This window comes from Bipolaris sorokiniana (genome assembly GCF_000338995.1).
Source record: "Bipolaris sorokiniana ND90Pr unplaced genomic scaffold COCSAscaffold_18, whole genome shotgun sequence".
Lineage (NCBI taxonomy): Eukaryota > Fungi > Ascomycota > Dothideomycetes > Pleosporales > Pleosporaceae > Bipolaris > Bipolaris sorokiniana.
This window is the reverse complement of record NW_006911912.1, coordinates 410,872-424,120: the sequence shown is the minus strand read 5'-3', so window position 1 is coordinate 424,120 and position 13,249 is coordinate 410,872. Positions and strand designations below refer to the sequence as shown.

The 13,249-nt window shown below is 50.8% G+C and overlaps 6 protein-coding genes across 6 annotated transcripts; 3 read left to right on the top strand and 3 right to left on the bottom strand.

Moving 5' to 3' along the window:
• Positions 1–365: 365 nt before the first annotated feature.
• Positions 366–1,496, bottom strand: COCSADRAFT_176166 (uncharacterized protein; the record flags this gene model as incomplete). Its single annotated transcript, XM_007707199.1, has 1 exon — positions 366–1,496. One exon carries the CDS (start codon positions 1,494–1,496, stop codon positions 366–368), a length of 1,131 nt encoding a protein of 376 aa, XP_007705389.1.
• Positions 1,497–1,605: 109 nt separating this feature from the next.
• COCSADRAFT_41482 (uncharacterized protein) lies at positions 1,606–3,504 on the bottom strand. The gene is made up of 2 exons (XM_007707046.1): positions 3,297–3,504; positions 1,606–3,247 (listed from the first exon to the last, which is right to left on the bottom strand). The coding sequence occupies exons 1-2, from the start codon at positions 3,474–3,476 to the stop codon at positions 1,685–1,687; spliced, it is 1,743 nt and encodes a 580-aa protein (XP_007705236.1). The 5' UTR covers positions 3,477–3,504; the 3' UTR covers positions 1,606–1,684.
• Positions 3,505–3,618: 114 nt separating this feature from the next.
• Positions 3,619–5,304, top strand: COCSADRAFT_41481 (glycosyltransferase family 62 protein). Its single transcript, XM_007707045.1, has 2 exons — positions 3,619–4,994; positions 5,051–5,304. The coding sequence occupies exons 1-2, from the start codon at positions 3,915–3,917 to the stop codon at positions 5,069–5,071; spliced, it is 1,101 nt and encodes a 366-aa protein (XP_007705235.1). The 5' UTR covers positions 3,619–3,914; the 3' UTR covers positions 5,072–5,304.
• Positions 5,305–5,459: 155 nt separating this feature from the next.
• Positions 5,460–6,327, top strand: COCSADRAFT_261694 (uncharacterized protein). Its single transcript, XM_007707198.1, has one exon. The coding sequence runs from the start codon at positions 5,663–5,665 to the stop codon at positions 6,302–6,304; it is 642 nt and encodes a 213-aa protein (XP_007705388.1). The 5' UTR covers positions 5,460–5,662; the 3' UTR covers positions 6,305–6,327.
• A 274-nt stretch (positions 6,328–6,601) lies between these two features.
• COCSADRAFT_194343 (uncharacterized protein) lies at positions 6,602–8,751 on the bottom strand. Its single transcript, XM_007707197.1, has 3 exons — positions 8,343–8,751; positions 7,377–8,298; positions 6,602–7,318 (listed from the first exon to the last, which is right to left on the bottom strand). The coding sequence occupies exons 1-3, from the start codon at positions 8,558–8,560 to the stop codon at positions 7,031–7,033; spliced, it is 1,428 nt and encodes a 475-aa protein (XP_007705387.1). The 5' UTR covers positions 8,561–8,751; the 3' UTR covers positions 6,602–7,030.
• A 161-nt stretch (positions 8,752–8,912) lies between these two features.
• COCSADRAFT_153641 (uncharacterized protein) lies at positions 8,913–12,014 on the top strand. The gene is made up of 7 exons (XM_007707196.1): positions 8,913–9,296; positions 9,352–9,378; positions 9,475–9,659; positions 9,709–10,051; positions 10,101–10,181; positions 10,227–11,370; positions 11,425–12,014. The coding sequence occupies exons 1-7, from the start codon at positions 9,255–9,257 to the stop codon at positions 11,823–11,825; spliced, it is 2,223 nt and encodes a 740-aa protein (XP_007705386.1). The 5' UTR covers positions 8,913–9,254; the 3' UTR covers positions 11,826–12,014.
• The last annotated feature ends 1,235 nt before the right edge of the window (positions 12,015–13,249 follow it).

Here is a 13,249-nt window from a genome sequence, read left to right as displayed (position 1 = left end):
TTTCTTTTCTCCCTCTCTCTGACACAGAGGCAATGCAACCATTGGTGTACTCATTTTTGTGTGAAAGGAAATGACGATATATTGGGGCTCCATCTTTTTTTTGAAGTTATGAGAAAAGAAAAAAATGACATTGAGACTTCACGAAAAGACGAAAACAAAAGAGGGTCACAGTAGATTGCAAGTGCATCTGCTTGCCACTGGGGAACATTGATATATCGTACAGTCCATGCATTCCAAGCACATGGTGCTTTCGTCACTCATCCATATCGTACATCCAGTAACCATCTCCACCCCCCTTCACATCACACCTTCAACTCAAACCCTAACCCACACTACTCCTATTCTCATCTGCATCTCGATACCACTCACTTCTTAGCTTCAACTCCACCACTAAGCCACCCCTCCACCGTAGCCGCTAACCGCCTCGCCTCCTCTCTCCGTTTCACCGCCACCGCCATATCAGTAGCCCGCCACTCTACCGGCACCCGTCTCAGCACTGTGCCCCTGGTCCTCCCCCGCGCAGACGAGCCATGCGAACGAGATGGCAAACGGCGTTTGAATTTCGCCCTCGCACCATCGGGGTACCGTATCGTCCCTATGAAGAAGGATTCGTGGCGTTTGATGGGGATGGGGATGCTTACGCGCCTCACTCGGGGTCGTGAAGCACGTTTTTTGATGGAGGGTTTGCGTTTCTCAGGCACAGAATTGCGCTTAGAGCGAAGTTTTCTTATCGTAGGGTCTGCGCCGACGTTGCTCTTATGGTAGCGGATTTTTGTGCCAAATTTCCTGCGGCGTGGAGCGTGGAGACGACGGACGTGTCGAGCGCGGGATAGAGAGCGTCGGTGTTTGACTTGTGTACGCAATCGGTGGTGTTGGATGCTGGAGAGGGTTGCGCCGGCTTCTTCTGCTAGACGGGCGGCTTGGAAGGCTAGGATGCGGAATGTTTTACTGAGTGCGTCCGGGTCATGCTCGGTTGGGATGGTTAACTTGCGGATCAAGGGTGCTTTTGACTTTTTTGCCTTGGAGCTAGGTTTCTCCTCTTTCTGCTTTCTTATATGCGTAGTGGCTTTTCCCATGGAGTTGCGAGTCTTGCTATTGATGACTTTACTGATTCTGCCACTGCCATGCGTCCTCCAGGAACCTTGTCTACGACAGACTGACATTACCGCTTGGTATTCAAGTTTTTGTTCCTCAAATCTCCTCCGAAGTTCGTACAGTATGCGCTTTGCTGTGCGAAAGCTGAGCCGGCCAAACGTACTGACACCAGCAATACCAAGTGTACGCACCAATTCTGGTATTGTCAAACTAGGCGAAGAGTATGAGTAAGTCTTTACACTTAGAGATGATCCACTCGCTTTTCTTCGTGACTCCTCCAGTTCGGGTCCTGGATGTACAGAATGGGATGGCTTGGTGGCAGCAGTTGAAACTTCCAGATCTACGGTTGCATTCTCCGACTGTGTATCTGAGTTTAGTGCAGAGCTGGAGAATTTGCACATAGACACTGGTCGGTTGACAGTTGGGATATGTCGGATCCCAATTTTCCGCGGATGGTTTGAAGGTGGGTCAACCAAAACATTTCCTACATGAGGAGAAGAGTTCAGAGTGTTCCGCGATGATAATGAGTTCAGTTTATTTGGAGATGAATTTTGCTACTTAAGAATCAGAACACGTGCTCGAGTAAAGATCACTCCGAAGCAGGCTCACCTACGTCCTTGTCCTTACCATCCTGTTCTAAGTTTGTACGTGTCGTGGAGTCGGCATATGAATTAGTTAGGTTAGTCGTCCAAAGGCGCGAAAAGGGAACGTCAAGCTTGGTTGTATAGACAGAGCTAGTCTCGCCCACGTCTTTCCCACGGCGGCGTATTATAGTCAAAGCACCTTCTGTCAGGGCGCCGAAATTGCCCTGGAATACAGTAGAGCGATGCTTTTCGGTCGTCATGTGCTGCCAGGACTCTCCGGGAATAGAATCCATCGTGCTAGGAACGGTACCTAGCTCCCAGCCCCAAGACCTATTGACCTTTGATAGCGTTGAGATCGTCCCATAGTTGTCAGCCTCACGAGCCTCTTGAGCAAGGTCAGACTTTGGTAAGGTGAAGAATTGTATCGAGTCACCATCTTGCACAACTGGTGTGAGGGTTGATTCAAAGTTTCCTGGGTTGTCAATGCTGGTTGGAGCGTCTGGACCAGAAGACTTATTGACTGGCATGGGATCCAACGACAGCAGACCTGCTTTCTTTCCCCATCCGCCTCCTCCACTTAGGACACGGTGGAGACGCGCCCCTTCTGAGAGGGCTTCAGATACAAGTGTATTCCAGACAGGTGGTTCACTTCGCCACAGAAGTTCCCAAGCTTGGTCTGGGCCAGTAGAAGTTGGTTCATCTTCGACCGGAACGCTAGATAAAAGTTTTTCAGTCTTTTCCGTGATTGTGTCTTTTAGATCTTTGGGTATGACTAAAGCCCAAGCAACTGTGGCTTGCACCTGTTGACCCCTAGACAAGAAGAACCTAGGAACCACGTTCTCAAGCTCCGAGGATGCCTGGATACTATTGCCATCAGTGTCGACAACACGACGGATAATGTTACCCATGCATCCCTCTACAATTCGAGGTAAAGTAAGAGGAAGCAAGGGGATGCTAAGAGCAGATTTAGTGTCCGGAGTGGGACCATCACCAGCTAATCGAATGACATGGTGAGAAGGACTTGTCTGTGCGACCTTGGTCAATTCGCCACTTGTGCTGTTTTTTTCCCATCTTGACCTAATCATGGTTGTCGGCATCCCTGTTTGAAATACAGTATTGGCAAGGGGGAGCCGCAATGTGTCAAGACATATGTCATCGTTAAGTACATGACTCGAGGTGATGAAGTCGATGGTACCTTGCTCCGATGGCAGGAAAGACTCATCGGATTCGATAGAAGCGCTGAATGGGAGAGAAATATAGGCTATCCCTTCAAAGCCTGTTCCTGCGACGGGCGTGTCCACTTTGCGCCGTGATAGCTGAGACTCCAAGGTAATGCCACTCCACGGGTGTGGAACCGGCAGCTTATCTACGACAGCACAAAGCGCACGTATGTCAACATGTGCCGCCTCAATTGCCTTTTTGTAGATTCGTACAAGGGCTCTGCGAAGGAAAGCATCATGGTCGAGTAGGAAATGTGCGTAGGAGGGAGTGACAAAGAAGACGGCAAAAGACTTCTTGTGGGCTATGACAGTTGGTAGTGGCTTGATGGAATTGAACAGGTCATGGGGCTACGAAGTCGTAAGCACGCAGCATTCGATTGAGGTGCGGATTTCTCACATGGGCATGAACAGAATCCGGAATGATTATGCCGCCATGGATGGCCCTTCGTTTGGCTGCTTCATTGAGGTCGGTGGTTGATGGAGGTACGGTGTAAGAGCGCAGTCGAGAGCGCCGACTGCGCAGAATAGCAGAAGCACGCGTCACAACTGGCCATTGTCGGGCAACCAGCAGAGGCATTTGTCGAGGGTCAATTGATGACGGCGCGGGACAAAAGTGGTGTTGAACATGCGGGCATCCATGACGCCTCGACGCTAGGGTGCGTACGTAAGCAGAGCCGCGACATTCGCGACGGGGTATGGCTCCGACAATGCGGAGATTCCTCCTGGAATTAATCTGTCCACGACCACTCTTGCACCCTCCTCCCACCGTGCCCTCATTCTTAACCCCTCTCCAATTCTTCACTCAACTCGGCCTCCAGTGCACACCTTGTGGCTGTGCACGCCGCCAAAACTTTCTCCGAGCGCCGGCCAGGCCACGTCTCGCGCACCTCCTTGCGCCCAATTACCCTTACCACGACCACCACTTACCGCCTCCAACTTCTGATGCGCCAACCGTAGGCCCTTTTCCACTCTGGCAGCCGCGGTTCGCCTTACTCCTTAGTTTCCTCCAGCCACCATGTCACGCTCGCTCCGACGCCAGAATCCCATCACCATAATCCTCGCTAGTATCCTCTGCATTGGTTTCTTTATCTTCTTCTTCTCCGGCAGCGATGTCCCCTCCATGTCCAAGGGCAGCGGCGATGTAGCCTCCAACCCACTGTCTCCGCCATCCTTACCTTTTCGCAAGTCGAAAGCCAATTCCCCTCAGGTCGCGCCGCCAGTTGTACATTACTACATGAACAATGTGACCAATTCTCGCACGCCTGCTGAGAACGAAGAATCAGTTCTCATCCTCACACCATTAGCTCGGTTCTACCAGGAGTACTGGGACAACCTCCTTAAACTCACCTATCCCCACCACCTCATCTCCCTTGGATTCATAATCCCAAAGACAAAGGAGGGCAATGCTGCATACACTGCATTGCAGGCACAGGTAGCAAAGACGCAATCAGGTACCAAATCGAAGCGCTTCGCTGCCGTTACTATTCTCCGCCAGGACACCGAGTCCCCCCTACAATCGCAAAACGAGGCCGAGCGTCATAAGATGGAGAACCAGAAGGCGCGGAGAGCAGCCATGGCAAAGGCACGAAACTCGCTCTTGTTCACAACGTTAGGTCCCTCAACCTCTTGGGTTCTATGGATGGATGCCGACATTGTTGAGACCCCACCCACATTGATTCAGGATCTGGCTGATTACAACGTGCCCATCATTGTGCCCAACTGCTTCCAGAGATACTACAACGAGGAAAAGAAGGCCATGGACATTCGAGAATACGATTTCAACAACTGGATCGACAGCAGCACTGCACAGGAATTGGGCAAGAAGATGGGCAAGGATGATATCCTACTCGAAGGTTATGCAGAGATGCCAACCTACCGTAGCCTGATGGCCAAGATGTACGACCCGTCAGCGGACCCTCACGCAAAGGTCAAGCTCGACGGTGTAGGAGGTGCTACATTACTAGTTAAGGCCGAGGTCCACCGAGACGGTGCCATGTTCCCGCCATTTTCCTTCTACCATCTCATTGAGACGGAGGGCTTCGCCAAGATGGCCGCCCGATTAAACTGGGAGAGTTATGGACTGCCCAACTACCTTGTATGTGTCCTTTTCTGGATGCTCTACGATAACCCCGATGCTAACAGCAACTACAGGTGTACCACTACAACGAGTAACAAGGTCGAAAGCGAAATTCTTGAAGTTTTGGGGGGCTGTTCCGTTTCAGTGGTCATTGGGCGGCGTTGGAAATGGCGGTTTAAAGACATCACTGCAATCATGAGTCTTACCGCCGCGCATTTATGACAACCATGTTTTGGAGGTATGGTGGCTTGCTGAGCAAGAAATATACCAGTTAGCAATTTTTAGACTTGAAATACCAACACGACAGATTTTTTTCATTCAATCGGGCACTTGATTTTTGTAGCAAAAGAAACTTTAATGTATATTACATGGAAGCTGCTCAGCCGTTGGCATCTGACTAACTCGCTGTTTGGTTCGTTGCGGAGAATGTGCACCCCCGATAGGCTAGCTATCGCGACCTGCGGGACGAGCTCCACAGATTCGCTGACCACTGCGGCAATGGCGATATGTTCTTTTGATGTGATCAAGTCAACAAGTAGCCTACATATGCACCTCCGGCTACATCATGCAGCCCATATCGGGTCCTTATCTCCTCCCCTGCGGGGATTGTTTCAACGCGCGCCAGGAACATCCAAGTCGCCTTCCCGTGCTTAAATGACGTTTCCCGAGTCCCGAGCAATGTCTACATGCCGCTGCTTATCACGTCAATCAAGTCAATATCTAGCCAGCCGCAACATATCCCAGCACTTGCACACTTCCCAGCGTATCCATCTGTAATATCCGACATTTTCTACCCTCGGATTAAGAGAACAGAAAAGACTACGCTATTGCATACAGCTTACCCGCGGATCCACAATGGCATCTATCTCAGGCCCACGCAAACGCATCCCAGACTCACGCGCAGACACACAAACGTCATCACAGCACATAGCGCCAACAGAAACATCATCTATACTTTCGTCCAGCAAGCCCAGCTCGATAAAAGACTACAACACCTTATCCCCCGAAATGCGCGCTCGCAACCACGCACACCCCTCTTCCGGCCCGTCCGCTACCAGCGATTCCGCAGCTGGCACAGAACAAGAAGGCACCGCAGGATCAAACTTGCAGCCCGCGCGAGAGCACAAGAAAAGCGACAGCAGCACCGACGTATCCAACGGCACACGAGGCGCACGACAAGGCGAAACCGGACTCCGCATCGAATCCAGGGCAGCAACAACAGCAGAGTCCGCAGCAGCAGCCGCCACGCGGCGAGAAAAAGGATGGTGGACCGGGTTCTGGGAGAAGTATGGAAGCGTAGAGTTGGACAACAAAGGGAGTGTAGCTAGGGATCATTTGGCACTGGGTACGCGCTTCCTCCCTTCTTCCCTTTATATATGCAACCCGTTCAAACGCGCTGACGTGTGATACTATTGGGAAATATAGAACGTACATTTCTCGCCTGGCTCCGTACCTCGCTCTCCTTCGCCAGCATCGGCATAGCGATAACACAGCTCTTCCGGCTGAATACGTCGTTGGCGGATTCGCCAGATCATTCCTCGCCGTCGTCGCACCAGATTAAGCTGCGGCAGCTAGGAAAGCCGCTTGGTGCGACGTTCATAGGGATAAGTATTGTGATGCTGTTGGTTGGGTTTCACAGGTACTTTGAGGCGCAGCATTATGTTATACGGGGCAAGTTTCCTGCCTCGAGAGGCAGCATTATTCTAGTTAGCGCCATTTCAGGCGCGCTGATAGGAAGCAGTCTGGTCGTCATCTTGGTCACGGCGCCCGGCGCATTCGAGACTTGATTACTCCAATCAAGAAAATGGAGGCAAGACTCGGTAAACTCGCTTGCTTGCTTGCTTTAAGTTTGGGTATCTTTGATTCATTTCCCTCGTACGTAATTCCTTTCCTTTTTTCCTTCTTTGTCGGAACCCTCACATATGCATTCACCACAAAATGCCGTCTCTTACAGATACAGACCCGTGTCAGTCCTGTAGATCGAACACACATATCCCACAAGCATCTGCAACCTCGTTCTCTGACGTCATAAATTCTTCCATACTCAAAACATTTTATGATCCCTTGGTAATCATTTCCGTCATCTCTTCCGTCGTCTTTCCGGCTCGCGAGGACTTGATAACGGTCTGAATCATATCTTCGACAGCGTCCCAGTCTGATGTGTCGATGGGGTGTAGGTCGGTCCTGAAGTATGAGGCAATCGCGTGCAGTTGCTGCCAGCTTGCCTTGTCGTGTACAAATGTTAAAGCAACACCGACACGTCCGAAACGACCGGTTCGACCAATGCGGTGGAGGTAGGTCTCGGGGTCTGCATCGATGCCGTTTGCCATGGTCGGGACATCCTGATATTTAATTAGTGCCGTTACTTGGCCTGCCAAAGTTAATGAAGTTATGACTTACATAGTTGATAACCATGGTGACGGACTGTACATCAATACCACGCGCGAGCACGTTGGTAGTGATGAGAACCTTGGCTTCGCCAGAACGGAACTGGTCAATGATACGGTCACGCTCGGGACCCTCTAGAGCACCGCTCAGTTGCGCGACCTTGTGACCCTCGGCTACCATGCGCTGCTCCAGCTCCTCAGCAGTCTTTCGTGTACGCACGAAAATGATGGACGAAGCTTGTGTCATTAGGCCATAGAACTTGAGCAGAGTGGCGTACTTGTCGTTGTCTTTGTCGATATCAATATACAGCTGCTTGATACCTTCAATGGTTAACTCCTCATGTGCCAGAGTAAGCGTGTTTGCGTTAGGTGCGAAGCGCTTCGCATATGCGATAACATTGGGCGGGAAGGTAGCGGAGAAGAGGACAGTCTGAATATCCTTGGGTAGCAGTGCCTTGACACGGGTACATTGGTCACCCAGACCCTGCTGATCCAGCATGTTGTCCGCCTCATCCAAGACAAGGATCTTGATGTACTTTGAGTTGATCAACCGCCGCCTGAGCATGTCCTGTACTGTTCCTGGTGTGCCGACTAAGACCTGCGCGTTGAACTGCTGTCCTCTGCGTGACGGGTCGGGAATAGCAGCCATGGTCTTGAGTCCGTCCATGAACTGTCCCATATGAGTGATGACACCCAAAATCTGACGAGCAAGCTCTCGACTGGGCGCGAGTGCCAATGCCTGGGGTTCGGGGTTGGCGAGGTCGACGCGGGAAAGGATATTGAGCGAAAAGGCGGCGGTCTTGCCAGTTCCGGACTGAGATTGCGCAATCATGTTCGTTGGTGGATTCAACAGAAGTAGAGGCAAGGCCTTTTCTTGAACTTTGGACGGTTTGCGGAAGTTCATGTTGCGGATACCTTTAAGGAGTGCCTCGGAACTGCATTTGTTAGTATGTCCAGGCGGCGAGCGCGTCTAGCTTACAGTTGTAGGTCTTCGAACGACTTGGCCGAGAACAGAGGGTTGTTGGGGTCAGCCTGCAAATCGGCAAGCTTGACCTCGACATTGAACTTGGTGTCGGTCAGTTCAGAGCCATTGCCCTCAGGGCCGCTGCCGTCGACCTGGGATTTCTCGATTGCGTCTGATGGTGTCTCTTCGGCAGCAGCATCTTGCTTGATGAGTGTCTCCTCCGCTGACGACATGGCTGGCGGCTACTGTAGTTCGCGTTGCGGGCGGTGAAGTTGAGTATCTCGCGGCCTGGGGGTCTCGGCGGTGTTGTTGTATGGGTGGAGTTCTTTATTTGTTAGAGGCAATTTAATCAACAGATATATAGTCGTGTCGGTGGACACACGCGACTGGAAGATTATGCTGTTGTTGCTGAAGTATGTACAAGACACCGCGTTGGAAATTGTGAGAGCTCCAGAGAGCAGCCTTTGGCGGGGCTCTGGCGCTAGCCGGATTTAGCGCCAGCGCCCGCGCCCGCGTTGCATGGACAGGGCCCGGCGTACGTAAGTACATATGTACGTATCCTATGAGCCTACCGCATCTTGTCGCGACCGAGCAAAGCGTCCACCTTTTTGATGCGCATGCAGACTTGTGTGGCTCACTCTGAGCGTTGTTCATAGTAAAGAATAGTGATATATACCAAACACAAGACCGTACCATTGCAGGAACGTCATCGGATCAGATCCCGGCCTTCCCTGCCCGGCGCGAGCACCGCCTCCTCCTGCCTCCTCCTGCCCCACTCTTGGGCATCCCATACCCAAGGCTCCTTGTACATACATACATACACTCCACGTAACCCTCGCTGTCTTTACCCCAGAAGTCCTTCATCCTCTATGTCCGGGGTGCCCATCTCCGCCCTTGCAGCGTTCGACCCATAGCTCTCCACGAATCATGGACGTTGATATTGCGCCCCAGTTCGGCGCTGAACTCAAGGTATACGAACGCGACTGTGCCACACCACCGAACGTGTGCTAACTGAGAACTCCAGGATGGCTTCAAGAATGTAAACGCTTGGGTATGTTGCCTGTGTCCCATTATGTCCACCCTGCGCGCTCATTAACTATGCGCGCTGTGGGGTTTGCGCTCCTATCGCTAACGTGACAGGCTACAGGTCTCCGGCGGCATCTCCTGGCTAGATGACATTCAGCAATTCTACCGAGAACGAAGCGCCATAGAGAAGGAGTATTCGGCGAAGCTGAGCGCATTAGCCAAAAAGTATTACGAGAAAAAGGCAAAGAAGCAGAGCAGTTTGAGTGTTGGCGACAACCCTACGGTTACTCCTGGCTCTCTGGAAAGGTACGGCTTCCTCTGCGATAGCATGAGGTCAACTAACGACAGCTCCCAGCGCTTCCATGACCACATGGGGAGTCCAGTTGAGCACTCTCGAATCTCGCGCAGCCGAACATGAACAATTCGCCGGCGCCCTCATTACACAACTGGCTGACCCCCTCAAGGTCCTTGGAACGAGGACCGAAGAATTGCGCAAACTTCACGGAGACTATGCTGCCAAGTTGGAAAAGGAACGGGATAACCAATACACAGAGTTGCGCAAACAAAAGGGCAAATATGACAGCGTCTGCCAGGAAGTCGAGAGTCGGCGCAAGAAGGTTGACACTGCGTTCGACCATGGCAAAGCAAAGGCTCGTAATGCATTTGAGCAACAGCAAGTCGAAATGCGCAATGTCAAGGTAGGTCACGCGCACCAAGCTCTGGTATTCGATTGCTGATCTCTCACAGAACACTTATTTGATTAGTATTGATGTGACCAACAAGCAAAAGGAGATGTACTACCATGAGTATGTCCCTGAACTACTAGACGTAAGGACCCTCACGGACAAGTCGGGGCATTGTTGACCATTACAGAGCCTGCAAGATCTTTCCGAAACACGAGTTCACAAGTTAAATACTATATGGTCGCTTGCCGCGGAGATCGAGACTCAAACGCTTACCCGAAGTACGGAGTATATGAAGCATCTGGCTGGCGAAATTCCGCGCAACAACCCCTTACTTGACTCTATGATGTTTGTGCGACACAATGCCGGTCCATGGCAAGAGCCAGGCGACTTCCAATTTGAGCCCAGTCCTGTCTGGTTGGACGATGCCAATATCGCCGTCGACGAGTCCGCGACTGTATTCTTGCGCAACGTACTTACAAAGTCAAAGTCTTCATTGGGAGAGCATAAGCGGGAGCTCGAGAAAAAGCGCAAGGAGGTAGAGAATGCTAAAGCGGTACGACAAAAAGTAAGAGAAGGAAAGGATAAGAGAGACGAGGTGGAAATTGTTCGCGCCATCTTTGCGATACAGGAAGCGATGCATGAAGTCGAGCGCCAGAAAGTCAGCGCTGAAGTCGAAGTTTCTACAATTACCTCCGTTGTGGGTGATCTTAGCATTGGCGCAAGAAACCACAACTTCAAATCTCAAACATTCAAGATACCTACAAACTGCGACCTCTGCGGAGATCGGATATGGGGTCTATCTGCAAAAGGTTTCGATTGTAAAGACTGTGGTTACACATGCCATAGCAAGTGCGAGATGAAGGTCCCTGCAGACTGCCCTGGAGAACAGACCAAAGAAGCGAAGAAGAAGCTGAAGGATGAACGACAGAAGGCTGCGCACACTGTAACCGCAACGAACGGTACCGCAGCAAGCTCTGGTGCAGAGATGCCGCGTCTAGGAAGAAGCGATACAGTGAACTCGATGAACACACTGAGCTCTGGCTACTCAGCAACCGCACAGCGATCGATAGCTGGAGGAGCCATGTCACCGACCGTCGAAGAAACCCCCCCACCTCCGGAAAAGAAAGCACCAGCGCCAGTACCAGGCCCTAGGAGGAACCGGATAGTCGCACCTCCACCTGCCCAATACATCAAGGCTGACGACGACATCCCAACCCCCACATCAAAGTCTGCTGAGCCAAAGGGCAGAATGCTGTATGCTTACCAAGAAAACGGCGATGGCGAGGTGACCGTGTCTGAGGGTATTGATGTTACTATCTTAGAACCTGATGGTATGTCTATTTTGATTCTCACTTAGATTCAAGTTACTGATACTTTACTACCAGACGGATCTGGATGGATCAAGGTTCGTGCTGGCTTCAAAGAAGGCCTCGTTCCTGCAGCGTATGTGGAGATAATAGCAGCAACTCCGCCCACTACAGCCTCTACATTCTCATCAGCGCGCCCAGACTCGACGTATTCTGCATCTTCTGCATCGACATCGAACTTGAACCCGGCCGCTCCTGTTAAGAAGAAGGGTCCGGCTGTAGCGCCAAAACGTGGCGCAAAGAAACTGAAATATGTCGAAGCACTATACGATTATACCGCGCAAACTGACGTGGAGCATTCCATGGCAGAAGGAGACCGTTTTGTGCTCATTAATATGGACGCTGGTGACGGGTGGGCAGATGTAGAAAAAGATGGCGTTGTACGCAGTGTTCCCGCAAATTACGTTCATCTAGTTTAGGCCACTCGCCTTGTATCAGTCCGAAGGATGGGCACTTTCTGACAGGGCAGCTGGCTCATTGTATCATTAGGGTCAAGATGGCAAAGAAAAGGGCGCTCTTTGTCGCCAACGTGGCTTGATATCCTGTAAATAGTTCAAAAACTATCATTATTCAAGGACTGGATCTTATCGTACACTACTATTCCCAGTACAAAGAACGGAGAGGAGCCATTTGGAAATAGGAGTTGGGGGGTATGTTACACCAAGCCTGTGTGAGAACAGGCATGGACGCAAATACCTCCTATTACTTCAATGTCCATTGTAGAAACGTCAGCAAAGTCAGCTCTCAGTCTACCCCTGTACCACTCATCCACCCTTTTTCATTCTCTTATCATGAGTGTCATCACGTTCGATTGTGTCATGGTGTATCCGATAACATGGGGTCTTATCACTTGCAACTACCTAACACGGTATATGCCAAGGCTTTGCAAAACAGGACAACAGGGCTATATGAAAGTACGAGGTTTGCGGCACATTGGCTTTGGGCAGTACATGGTAGTCCTTTGGCCACGTAGTTTTTACTCAGTACACAGTTTCGTCGTGGCTCAGCTTGGGTTGATCTCCTCAATTGGCCGCTTGGCATGCTGGCTGAAAAAGGTATGATTGAACTGAGCGCACATGTACTCAGTCGCGCAATACCACGTTCTTTGCAACACGTGTGCAGGCGGGGAAAGGCCCTTACATTTTATGGCTCACAGTTGGTACTGAACATAACATCTAAATCACCCCTTTACCTTTCTCTATATCAAGAAAACGTATCCAAATGGTAGTAGTAGAATAGCGTCAGACCGTCAGCGTTCCATATCCGATGTGCAAGATGAAGATTGTAGGCACCATATTGAGAAGAAATTGCTGCTGATGTAACATGAAGGAACAAGCAAGATATTTCGACTATGGCGGTTGCTGGTGTGACAATCCACGCTCGTGGAATATACGTGCATGTGGCTGGGCATGAGCTAGCTCAGTGGCGATGTTGTACAGAGTATCCACGTAAGAACTAACACACACGGAAACTAACTTTTTTCCTATGGGGTAATTTGAGTTGGCGAGTTTGTTATCTCTCACTATGCGACAGGCTGGTGCTTGGTCCTGAATCTATGCTACCATGGTTTTACAGCCAAGAACTGTATACTCGGCAGTCGCACAGTCTGACAGACCGAAAATGCACTGAATTCACTGATGCTATGAGCCCAGGAAAGCACATAAAAAGGCTTATACAGATAGGAGTCAAGTTCTTTTACTCATCCTTCTTTCCATCCCACTTGTTTCTACGATCTCCCTCACTCCCCTTTCACCTGTTTGAGAGGTGTGTAAGGGCCTCTTACACCCACCGCTCCTTTCCACTTTTCAAATAGGCAACTGCCAATTGACCGAGAGAGGAACTA